Source organism: Oncorhynchus gorbuscha, linkage group LG20, assembly GCF_021184085.1.
Source record: "Oncorhynchus gorbuscha isolate QuinsamMale2020 ecotype Even-year linkage group LG20, OgorEven_v1.0, whole genome shotgun sequence".
NCBI classification, from domain to species: domain Eukaryota; kingdom Metazoa; phylum Chordata; class Actinopteri; order Salmoniformes; family Salmonidae; genus Oncorhynchus; species Oncorhynchus gorbuscha.
The window spans coordinates 9115350-9128584 of NC_060192.1; the positions used below are offsets into that span (position 1 = coordinate 9115350).

The following is a 13235-nucleotide window of genomic DNA, read 5'->3' on the forward strand; positions in this document are numbered from 1 at the left end:
TCACTCATTCATATATCTTTATGTACATATTCTTTATCCCCTTACACTTGTGTGTATAAGGTAGCAGTTGTGGATTTGTTAGGTTTGATTACTCGTTGGTTACTACTGCATTGTCAGATCTAGAAGCACAAGCATTTCGCTACACTCGCATTAACATCTGATAACCATGTGTATGTGACAAATAACATTTGATTTGAAATTGCTTGCTTCTGGGTAGGTACATGATGATTACAAGTAAATCCTATTTAACTATGCTGTTCTTAAATTACACTTGATTCTTTATAGCCTTTGAGCCAGGTCATAACATAATGACCGATACTTAATGATAGGAGATGCCTTGTTACATGTGTTGTTACCAAGTCCTAGCCTTTTCATCAACCCTGGTATAACTTGTGGATTCGGCAACTTTTAGTTATATGTAACAAGGTCAGATTTTGTTATTGACATGGTAATTCACAGGTGACTTTCAAATGTGTAAATACAGAACAATAGTTACATTGCGGAACAAGAAAATGTGCAATAACATCAGTAGTTACACATGTGGAATAATCTTTCGCAAGTGAATGTGGAATAATACATTCCTTGTTTGAATTGAGCAATAACTGATTCTGCAACAACCCTATTAGCATGTAATTACATAGTAAAATGTGTGTAACTACTATGTTGTTAACACAGTTATTACTGTGTTAGTTACATGGTAATAGGTGCAACATAATGTAAAGTGTTACCCCAAAATATATTACATAGTGTAAATTGGATAAATTTAGTCAGAAAGTCAGTACCGTCCAAAACTGAGATTTTTTTCGAGATTTAGGAATCTAGTTTAAGTAACTGTTTTCCTTGGGTTGGGATTATTTAAATCCTGCCCACATGCCCACAGCTGGCAGCACCCAAGTAATCATCAATTTGGAGAGCAGCTGAAAATTTGCTTTGACTTTGGATACCCCGGTAGGATAGTTAGGGACTATCCGTAAATTACACAATGTACATGGGACAATATTTTGAAATTACAATAGCTCCAAATTTCAATGACTTAAAACCTCAAACCAAATTTAAATTTTAAAAAATTCATAGACAAATATTGAGAGCATTTAATGACGTCATGATTCAACCTCGATTTACTCTGAGTTTCCAGTTGTCATGAAAGCACCATAATAATGCACAAATGATGGAAATGGAAGTCCACTTTGACACTGACAAACTGAGAATCTGAGAGCAATAAAAACAACCTTGTCATGAATCCATCAAAAGCCTAGGCCTAGATGTGTGGAGACACATATTGTAGGCTACAATATGAGGAGGAGATTATAGTGCTAAAAATGCTTTCCAGGTTCACTGACTCACCCAATGACATGCAGCTCACTCACTGGTGATGACCGATGCGCTCTTTCCAAAAGCCTCTCAGATTAGAGTCTTTTCTTTTCAGCAGGAGCCATTTGCTTTCCAACCTGTTTTTTTCCAGGGATTGTATTTTAAGTATTGCGGAAGGCCTGTTTTGTCTGCATGCTGTTGTTGACTGACAGATTTGCCGTTCCCTGACTGTAGACTATGCCTTGTTATTGGGATACACTCCACAGCTAGGCAAACATTTTTTTTAAAGAAGCTGTTGGTCCTCTGTAGCGAAGTTATACGCTTTCCCATGGTGTAGCAGGATTTTCTGAATGATTTAGTTCTTTCTGAACAGACAGCAGTAACTCTATAACTTGGAAAATGTATTTCAATTTATCAGGGGGTGCTGCAGCTCCTCCAGAACCCTTCGCGCGGCTGTGATTCTATACTGTAACACTGGAGAGAGTTGCAAGCTCACGCATGTCTATAAGAGCAGAGAGCGGTAGAGAGATCACAGAAAGTGACTCTCAACCAGTTCTGTGAGAGACACAGGCGCACTTTTTTACACAGCCTCGCGTTGGTCTCAAATATAAACTCAGCGAAAAAGAAACGTCCTCTCACTCTCACAAACTTAACATGTGTAAATATTTGTATGAACATAACAAGATTTGACAATTGAGACATAAACTGAACAAGTTCCACAGACATGGGACTAACAGAATTGGAATAATGTGTCCCTGAACAAAGGTGTGGCCACCAGCTGCATTAAGTACAGCAGTGCATCTCCTCCTCATGGACTGCACCCGATTTGCCAGTTCTTGCTGTGAGATGTTACCCCACTCTTCCACCAAGGCACCTGCAAGTTCCCAGACAATTCTGGGGTGAATTGCCCTAGCCCTCACCCTCAGATCCAACAGGTCCCAGACGTGCTCAATGGGACTGAGATCCGGGCTCTTTGATGGCCATGGCAGAACACTGACATTCCTGTCTTGCAGGAAATCATGCACAGAACGAGCAGTATGGCTGGTGGCATTGTCATGCTGGAGGGTCATATCAGGATGAGCCTGCAGGAAGGGTACCACATGAGGGAGGAGGATGTCTTCCCTGTAACACACAGCATTGAGTTTGCCTGCAATGACAGCAAGCTCAGTCCATTGATGCTGTGACACACCGCCCCAGACCATGACGGACCCTCCACGCCCAAATTGATCCCGCTCCAGAGTACAGGCCTCAGTGTAACGCTCATTCCTTTGACGATAAAAGCGAATCTGACCATCACTCCTGGTGAGACAAAACCTTGACTTGTCAGTGAAGAGCACTTTTTGCAGATCCTGTCTGGTTCAGCGACGATGGGTTTGTGTCCATAGGCGACGTTGTTGCCGGTGATGTCTGGGGAGGACCTGCCTTACAACAGGCCTACAAGCCCTCAGTCCAGCCTCTTTGTTTATTGTGGACAGCCTGAGCACTGATGGAGGGATTGTGCATTCCTGGTGTAACTCGGACGGTTGTTGTTGCCATCCTGTACCTGTCCTGCAGGTGTGATGTTCGGATGTACCGATCCTGTGCAGGTGTTGTTCCTCTTGGTGTACCACTGCGAGGAAGATCAGCTGTCCGTCCTGTCTCCCTGTAGCACTGTCTTAGGTGTCTCAGTACAGACATTGCAATTTATTGCCCTGGCCACATCTGCAGTCCTCATGCCTCCTTGAAGCATGATTAAAGCACGTTCATGTAGATGAGCAGGGAACCTGGGCATCTTTCCTTTGGTGTTTTTCAGAGTCAGTAGAAAGGCCTCTTTAGTGTCCTAAGTTTTCATAACTGTGACCTTAATTGCCTACCGTTTGTAAGCTGTTAGTGTCTTAACGACCGTTCCACAGGTGCATGTTCATTAATTGTTTGTTGTTCACTGATTGGGAAACAGTGTCTTATGGCTGGGGACAGTATTGAGTAGCTTGGATGAATAAGGTGCCCAGAGTAAACTGCCTGCTAATCCGTCCCAGTTGCTAATATATGCATATCATTAGTATATTTGCACAGAAAGCACTCTGAAGTTTCTAAAACTGTTTGAATGATGTCTGTGAGTATCACAGAACTCATATGGCAGGCAAAAACCTGAGAAGAAATCCAACCAGGAAGTGGGAAATATGAGGTTGGTCGATTTTCAACTCATTTCCTATTGAAGATACAGTGGGATATTGGTCATGTTGCACTTCCTAAGGCTTCCACTAGATGTAAACCATCTTCAGAAACTTGTTTGAGGCTTCTACTGTAAAGGAGGGGCTCATAAGGGCTCTTTGAGTCAGTGGTCTGGCAGAGTGCCACAAACTCGTGACGCTCGTTCATGTGCGAGGTAGCTTGAGTTCCATTGCTTTTCTACAGACAAAGGAATTCTCCGGTTGGAACATTATTGAAGATTTATGTTAAAAACATCCTAAAGATTGATTCTATACATCGTTTGGCATGTTTCTATAGACTGTAACGGAACTTTTGGATTTTTCGTCTGCTCGTGCGTCATGAAGTTGGATTACTGGGCTGAACGCGCTAAAAAAAAGGAGGAATATGGACATGAATGATGGACATTATCGAACAAAACAAACATTTATTGTGGAACTGGGATTCCTGAGAGTGCATTCTGATGAAGATCATCAAATGTTATTTCTGACTTCTGTTGACTGCATAACATGGCGGATATCTTTTTGGCTTGTTTGGTCTCTGAGCGCCATTCTCAGATTATTACATGGCTTGCTTTTTCCGTAAAGCTTTTTTGAAATCTTACACAGCAGTTGCATTAAGGAGAAGTGTATCTAAAGTTCCATGTATAACACTTGTATTTTCATCAACATTTATAATGAGTATTTCTATAAATTGATGTGGCTCTCTGCAAAATCACCGGATGTTTTTGGAACTACTGAACATAACGCGCCAATGTATACTGAGATGTTTTGATATAAATATGAACTTTATCGAACAAAACATACATGTATTGTGTAAAATGAAGTCCTATGAGTGTCATCTGATGAAGATCATCAAAGGTTAGTGATTAATTCTATCTCTATTTCTGATTTTTGTCTGGAAAAATGACTGTGTTTTTCTGTGATTTGGCTCGTTTGTGGTGCTTTCGCTGTAAAGCCTATTTGAAATCGGGCACTGTGGTGGGATTAAGATGGCAGTTAAGATCCCACATGATCAAATCTCACACCAGACACCATACGGACTCTCTATCTCTACTGATCGTAGACCTCCCCCTCTGTACTTACACTCTCTCTCTCCTCTTCTCTCCTAGGTTCTGTGAGTCTGCAGTGTGGTGCAGAGGGGATGTGTACGTGCAGACCCAGTGTGACGGGGGAGAAGTGTGACACCTGTCAACCCGGCTTCCACTCGCTCAGCCCTGGTGGCTGCAGGTACGCATGACACACACACGTGCAGAAAATAAACAGACACTTTGAAGACAGAGGGAGCGTAATGGACCAATGCATTTAAAGAGAATTATGATTTTTTTTGTTCTGTCTGTGTGCCTCTACCCTATGACCACATTCAGTTGGCCTCAAGATAGTGGAATGTTCAGATGTATTGAGTAGAACAGACATGCCTCTGACATGTAGAAAACATGATCATGTCAGCTTTATTCATTACATTACATTGTAGTACGTTGCTCCCTCCTGAACGCAACCCTGGATGGGAGTGTGTTAATGTTTAATGCACATATGAGTTATCGTGTGTATTTGCTTTGACATGCTGCAGTGGTTTTAGCCATGAAGCACATCCATACTGACACTAACCTTGGCTGTTTCAGTAGTGTTGAGGTTTACACCAGGGCTGGAGCTGATGAGAATACCAAAGTTTGGAGCCTCTTCCAGTTTGCAACAACTCTACTGCTGTTGGTGCTAATTCATCTGCTGCCTGCTACTATTAGCAATGCCATTGTTTTCAATGTCATTACTATCCCCTTGATACAGTAAACAGTCTCTACTCCTCTCTTACCACCAAATTGTTCCTACCGTACCTCCTGCATTATGCACCAGCCTCTGTCTGTTGGACCTTAGTATTTGGCACAAATCCATTTCCTGGATTGCCTGGTGACTCAGGGTGCTGGAAATATTGATATTACAGCATGACCCATGTTTAAATCAAATCAAAATCCAATTGTATTGATCACATACGGTGAATAGAACAGATGTAGACTTTACAGTGAAATGCTTACTTACCAGCCCGTTCCCAACAATGCAGAGTTAAAAAGTAAGACACATTTTTGCTCAATAAAAAGGAAATAGTAACACAATAAAAACAACAATGAGGCTGTTTACAAGGAGTACCAGTACCGAGTCAATGTGCAGGGGTAGGAGGGAGTTGAGGTAATTGAGGTAATACAGCATGTACATGTGGGCAGGGGTCAAAGTGACGAGGCAATCAGGATATACACTGCTCAAAAAAATAAAGGGAACACTAAAACAACACATCCTACATCTGAATGAATGAAATATTATTATGAAATACTTTATTCTTTACATAGTTGTATGTGCTGACAACAAAATCACACAAAAAAATATCAATGGAAATCAAATGACCTCCCTACAACGCCTGGGCATGCTCCTGATGAGGTGGCGGATGGTCTCCTGAGGGATCTCCTCCCAGACCTGGACTAAAGCATCTGCCAACTCCTGGACAGTCTGTGGTGCAACGTGGCGTTGGTGGATGGAGCGAGACGTTGGGCCCTCATACCACCCTCGTGGAGTCTGTTTCTGACCGTTTGAGCAGACACATGCACATTTGTGGCCTGTTGGAGGTAATTTTGCAGGGCTCTGGCAGTGCTCCTCCTGCTCCTCCTTGCACAAAGGCGGAGGTGGTGGTCCTGCTGCTGGATTGTTGCCCTCTTACGGCCTCCTCCATATCTCCTGATGTACTGGCCTGTCTCCTGGTAGCGCCTCCATGCTCTGGACACTACGCTGACAGACACAGCAAACCTTCTTGCCACAGCTCGCATTGATGTGTCATCCTGGATGAGCTGCACTACCTGAGCCACTTGTGTGGGTTGTAGACTCCGTCTCATGCTACCACTAGAGTGAAAGCACCGCCAGCATTCAAAAGTGACCAAAACATCAGCCAGGAACATAGGAACTGAGAAGTGGTCTGTGGTTACCACCTGCAGAACCACTCATTTATTGGGGGTGTCTTGCTAATTGCCTGTTGTCTATTCCATTTGCACAACAGCATGTGAAATTTATTGTCAATAAGTGTTGCTTCCTAAGTGGGCAGTTTGATTTCACAGAAGTGTGATTGACTTGGAGTTACATTGTGTTGTTTAAGTGTTCCCTTTATTTTTTGAGCAGTGTATAATAAACAGAGTAGCAGCAGCATGTGAAGAGTGTGAAAGTGTGTCTATATATGTCAATATGCATGTGTGTGTGTTTTGTGTGTTTGAGCATATGTAGTGCGTGTGTGTTGGAGTGTGTGTCTTCATCCCTCTCTCCCGCAACCTCCCTCTCCCTCCCAATCCTTCTCTCCTTCTTTCTGTCAATTCCTCTCTCCCTCTCCCTCTATCCCTCTCCCTCATTTCTCTCTCTCTCCATCCCTACCTCAGTCTTCCAGTGTTCTGCAGTGAAGTGAGGTGTGAATTATGCAGGCCAGTAGAGCAGAACAGAGTAGAAGCCTGCCCAGGGGATAATTGAATTATTCTTAATAGCAACCTCGTTAAAATATTGATTCTGTGTTACAGTTCTGGAGGAAAACAATCAATCAATGAAGATGATAAAACACGTTTCATAGAACAAAGCTTTTGATTGGCACAGCAGTGACCCCACTTAACCAATCACGGTCATTGAATCAGGCTATTTTCAGCGTGTGTATGTGTGTGAAAAAGAGTAAGCGAAGACTAAACACCCCTTATCAGCATAATTAATCAAGGAAACAATGTGAATATTTTAGCAGACGCTCTTAATTAGGGTTAAGTGCCTTGCTCAAGGGCACATCAGCAGATACTTTACCTAGTCAGCTCTGGGATTCTAAACAGCAACCTTCCGTTTACTGGCCCAACGTGCTTAACCGTTGGGCTACGTGCCGCCCCGCAATGTGTACACTGAAACAAAGAGTCTCTCAACCAAATACTCAACCAAATATCTATTCCGACTTTTTCACCTATGTCTTAACCTAAGTGCCCCATGACGTTATGGCCGCGGTCATAACCAGTTTGACCTCTGGTTGAACATTGACCGTAATAGGATGTTGTTATCGTTTCTCCGCAGGTCGTGTGACTGTGAAACCAGGGGCAGTGTTGGCATCTGCTCTTCGCTGGACGGCGGTTGTCATTGCAAGGACAACGTGGAGGGACAGGCGTGCGACAGGTGGCTTTTGTATTGTGCTGTTCTTTCTCCAAAAAAAAAAGATAAGGGAAAAATAGGCATGTAACAGGTGAACAGATACCACGGTAACCGTTTTTAGTGTCTAGCTCTTTGTTCAGTTAACAATGGTAGCGAACATTTCATGTTGTTAGTACAGTGGAGTACTGGATTAAACCTTGACGCTGCCCACTGCCATTGTCAAACATCTCTTGACATTTTATGGCACCGCTCTTTGCAAACTGTTTTGAGTCGGCGTCGTAACCCATTGAAAACAGGTTCATAATAACAGACAAGTACATTTGTCCCGGGATGATTACACACGGTGTAAATGGTAGTAGACTTTTATTCATAGACATTTAGGACACGTACAGTATCAACCAAGGACTATGGATGGAAATGAGCTAAATCTCATGCTGTACATCAGTTGAATACATTCCCTTTCCCTTCAAAATGTTGCTGAAAGGACTGCGGGGAACATGATTCTTTTAGACTTTCTGTCTGTACCCAACCTTCTCTACACCCACGTTTTAATCATTCTTCTTCTGCTCTCTAAGATTTACATGATTAGACCGACAAAACACAAACAAATCACGAGTTTGATATTAGCAAAATACGCAGCCATGAGACGATCCCCAGTGTTGAATTATTTTTGCTTGTTTTCCAGCTTGTTTATTTTTGTTCTGTTGTGTGTTATTTCATGCTCCGTTGAACAAGGACACTCTTTCCCCTGATGTGACTTACATAGTCCTGTTTCTGAACACCACCCACACACATACACAGATCCCCCTCACGCACTCTCACATACACAAACGCGCACACACCTCACTCCTCTACACACACAAACACACAACTTGTCTCTTCTACAGTCTCTCTGGAGGTAGTGTATCACAGTGTGAGATCAGCTGGGGGGGATTGGCCTCGGCTGCCTCTCTATGCCCCAACACGGCAGCACAAACAGCAACACATGTTCACTTGGCAGATAGTCTCAAACGACCTGACTCACAGTGCCTTGTGATGCTCTCTGAACTTGCTCCACCATATGGAGAGATTAGCCCCACCAAGCTGCAGTGATGAAGCATATAATGACAATGTGTTTTGTGCGTGTGCGTGTGCGTGTGCGTGTGCGTGTGCGTGTGCGTGTGCGCGTGCGTGTGTGTGTGCGTGTGTGTGTGTGTGTGTGTGTGTGTGTGTGTGTGTGTGTGTGTGTGTGTGTGTGTGTGTGTGTGTGTGTGTGTGTGTGTGTGTGTGTGTGTGTGTGTGTGTGTGTGTGTGTGTGTGTGCAGGTGCAAGCCAGGCTCCTTCAACCTGCAGGAGAACAACCCAGCTGGCTGCATCTCATGTTTCTGCTTCGGACACTCATTGGCCTGCAGATCCTCCAATGACCATGCAGCTGTCAACATCACTTCTGACTTCCTTGAAGGTATTCAGACAATCATGATTATCTTAAAAGTACTGCATTCAGCTAATAACTATTGGTGAATTGTGAACCCCTTATATTGTGGTTATCATCCTGAGTCATTCTGTCATGCACCCCTCTGCAGACCCAGACCGCTGGTCTGGACAGTTCTCTGGGGGACAGGAGTACCCTCTGCTGTGGAAGGAAGGTGAGGTCTACCTGCTACCACTCAGTGAGGATGACCTGGGCTTCTACAGAGCTCCAGGTGAGAGGCACAGCCGAAACACACACACACGCACACACACACACACACAGAGCTAATGTCAACTTTAGGTAAGAAATCAGTAGAACCTGGAGTTTTTCCAGACCATATTACCTGACCAAGAAAAACTCTGGGCCCTAGAGTTTATAGGAGAAGTGTGTGCGCTTCCGGGATGAGGAAAAAATACATGAAGATTCTGCTTGGAGAGAGCTCAGACATGTAAATATGTCAATCATGTTACCGTCTGCCACCAATAATACCCTTGTCTTGTTACTTGAGATTATTCCTTTGTTTGATTGAACAATTCCCCATAGCGTTGCCCAATAAGGTCATAAACGGGTTAACTGCGACACCATTTTCTCACAGCAGACTCTTATCATGACCATTAGCATATAACATTTATAGCTGTCCCCGCTACAGGACTTAGGGGCTCTCTCTGGTTGCGTCCCAAATGTTACCCTATTCTCTATGGGCACTGGTCAAACGTGGTACACGAAATAGGGAATAGTTTGCCATTTGGGACACAGCCTATGTAGCTGGAGCCCCATGAGAGAATAGGCCTGATGGAATTGGATGTCTTGGCCATGCTGGAAGAACAAACATGTGGAAATCAGCCTGCCTAAGCTCAAGGTGGCTACTCACTGCACCGAGGATCAAGCCTAGCGAATCAGCAGTCAACATAGATATAGAGAAACAGAAATAGCGGAAATCCCATTAACTACCAACACATCCTGCTGGTTTTATGTTCATTTAGACAGGCGTCTTTTTAAGAACCCAAGCATGAAAAGCCTTAGATCACAGAAGACGCCTGGGAGGGAAAATGACTGGGTCCGTTTCGGGGGATATATTTTGAGTTTCTTATATGTTGTTAAGTCAACTTGGATATGTTTAGACTGTTTATTTATTCACGTGTTTCGTTTGCTGTTTTCTTGAAGCTCGTCCATCACTTCAGTGTCTCAGAAGGCCACCACGTAGTGATTCGTGTTCAAGCCCGTCCCCTTATCTCGCCGGCACAGCACTTTGTTTGTGTTGTTTTGCAGCGTAGTAAAATATGGAGATCTATTGCCCCGCCGTTGCTTTTAATGATCTCGTTTTCTCCCTGCCTTTTTTTCCCTCATGTGTACAGTTACTTTACAGATTAGAGCGGAGAGGCAGGCTGCAAAGGACATGCATAGGATTTCTCTCTATCTTTCTCTCTCTCTCTCTCTCCCTCTCTCTCTGTCTTTCTCTGTTTGTGCAATAATCCTCCGGCAGCATTTCTCACTAAAGCGGAAGATAAATCTGAGTGACAATGCTCTGCTACCAAACGACACGGAGACGGAAAGCAATTTCTCGGATTCTTAGTAATCTATTTGTCGCCTATTTCAGTGCGTCTCTTTTTACGCCTGGCTATGTCTAGAATCAGATCAGGATGTGTCTTAGTGTAATGAGAACAGAGAGAAGTGTTGGGGATGGACGTGCTTCTACCCCGGCTTCCAGAAGTACCAGGCGACACTGCGGTGCCAAGGAGCACAATCGTCGATATACAATGGAGGAAACTCAGGTCGGATAACTCGGAGCATCATCCAGCGATGTTCAGCTGGAGTCATTCAAAGAGATAGAGAAGGTAGTGAGGGAGTTACAGAGAGTGAAAGTGAACAAGCAAATTCATTTACCACCACACTTGTCCTCTTCCTCTTGGCCAAGAAAAGATTGCTGCTAGTTGACACAGAGTAGAAATGTCACGTTCCTACGGCGACACAGCACTTGTCAACAGATTGAACACTTGAGTGAATCCTGCCGCCAGATTCTATCATAGATTCCAAGCCGAAACCACTTCCCTCAACAGCCTCTCTAATCACTGACATGGCAAATCATGTTGCAGGCTTCTCCTCTCCAATCCTCCATGCTCAAGGGTCCAACAGGTAGCTAACACCCCTCATCCAGAACCAGCTACCTGTGCTTTAGTGTCTGACATGGTGCAGGATCATATTCATTTCTACACCAGTCCATGGTGCTAACACAGAAATCCAAGGGGGGAGGGTGGGTCTCCAAGAGAGGAAGGGACAGCACTAAAGGACTAGGGAGAGAAAAAGGGAGAGGGACAGTTTTCAGCATATGTCCTCTAGGCTGGATGTGAGCTGTAGAACATTTATTACAAAATATCACCTTGATCCCTAATTGAATGTGAGCCATAGAATGCTTAGGACAAACGTTCACCCTAATTAGATGAGAGCCCCAGAACCTTCCGGACAAACCAGCACCCTGATCCCTGATTGGATGTGAGCCCTATAACTTTCAGGACAAGCAACATCCTGATCCCTGATTGGATGTGAGTCCCAGCACATTCAGGACAATCCACTACCCTGATCAATGATTGGATGTGAGCCCCAGAACGTTCAAGATCCCTGTGAAAGAAAATGTATTTACCACTACACTGATTGGGGTCAAGAATGTTCAAGAGACTCTATCACACCCACAAAGTAGATTACGTTGTTGGGGTCCGTTTCTTTTTATAAACTAACATTGCTAACTAACAAACTAACATTTTACTAGGGTGCAGCATGGTCTAATAGATCCTGCATGTCTTTGTGCACCAGGTGGTGTAGTCTTTCTGCCTGTTATCCATGTAATCATGTCCCTAGCTACGCTGCACCTGTAGACCAATGGTTCCCAACTCCAGTCCTTAAGTATCTCCAACAGCGCACATTTGTGTCATAGCCCTGGGCAAGCACACCTGATTCAGCTTGTCAACTAATCACCGGGCCCTCAATTAGTTGAATCAGGTGTTTTTTTTTGTCCAGGGCCACAACTAAAATGTGCTGTTGGGGGTAATCTAGGACTGGAGTTGGGAACCACTGCTACAGACGATGTAGAGCAGGTTACTGGATTCACACTTGGCCCAGTTTGGTCTCTCTCTCTCTCTCTCTCTCTCTCTCTCTCTCTCTCTCTCTCTCTCTCTCTCTCTCTCTCTCTCTCTCTCTCTCTCTCTGCTGGGTGAAGTTAGTTTGTCTGTTCAGGTATTGTTGCACAGTGGTCGATGTAAGTTAGAGGCCTCCATGGGACTTAGAGTTGTTTGTTTGAAACGGTGGCTATCTAATTGAAATGGAGTTGATTTAATTGGTTTGGAGAGTTTAAACCCTCGATTGATCTCCAGGGTCCTCTACCATTCACTCAATGTGACTGGGGTGTCAGGCATCGTGACGGGTACTTTGTGTGTCAGTGGACGGAGGTCAGTCGTGGTTCAGGTTGAGCCACATCACAGAGAAAAGTAAGTGAACAATGATTTATTTTCACTCAAAACACACACACACACACTCAGCCATACACACAAACAGAAACACACCAACTTACTGCTTTCACGCACGTCTTCTTAGTTCAATCAGAAACACTGTCATTCGGACTCACAGAGGTCCACATTTAAAGCGGTTGTCTCTTTTCAATTACTCTCCTGTGATAAACCAATGAATACAAATCTATTCTAATGGTAGAATGCCATCTTGATGTGATCACAGTGAGAGTTCCAGTCACCTAGTGGGGTTCTGGGGGGGGGTCATAATAAAACATTGGAGGACCAACCAGAGGGGGCAGCGCAGCATCTTTCATCCTGTGAGATGACTTCATTTTCCTGCCTAATCCCACCATCAAACCCCTGTCGTGGAAATGTTTACACAGGGACACTCAAAGACAATGTGAAATGAATAATTGTTATTTGTCAGCGCGCTGGAGAGGTTCCAACAAACGTAATGAACCACAGTGAATGTCTGTCAGAAGCTCCTACTGAGCAGTCCCAGCAGTTGTCTTATGTACGGACAAGTTATATTTGTATGATTTAGCATGAGTAATTCATCATTAATCATTTTGTTTCATCCAACAGACCGATACTGGTTTGTCACATGTGACAGACCAATACCTCACAAGGCTTCTCTCTCTAAGC

At 43.9% G+C, this 13235-nt stretch overlaps 1 protein-coding gene across 1 annotated transcript in view; it reads left to right on the forward strand.

Moving 5' to 3' along the window:
* lamc3 (laminin, gamma 3) overlaps positions 1–13235 on the forward strand; it is a 270427-nt gene that overhangs the window by 118570 nt on the left and 138622 nt on the right. Inside the window, exons 6-9 of the mRNA XM_046317609.1 lie at positions 4610–4727; positions 7566–7664; positions 8945–9081; positions 9203–9322. Of these exons, the coding sequence (XP_046173565.1) occupies positions 4610–4727; positions 7566–7664; positions 8945–9081; positions 9203–9322 (474 nt within the window). The remainder of the gene's footprint in view (positions 1–4609; positions 4728–7565; positions 7665–8944; positions 9082–9202; positions 9323–13235) is intronic.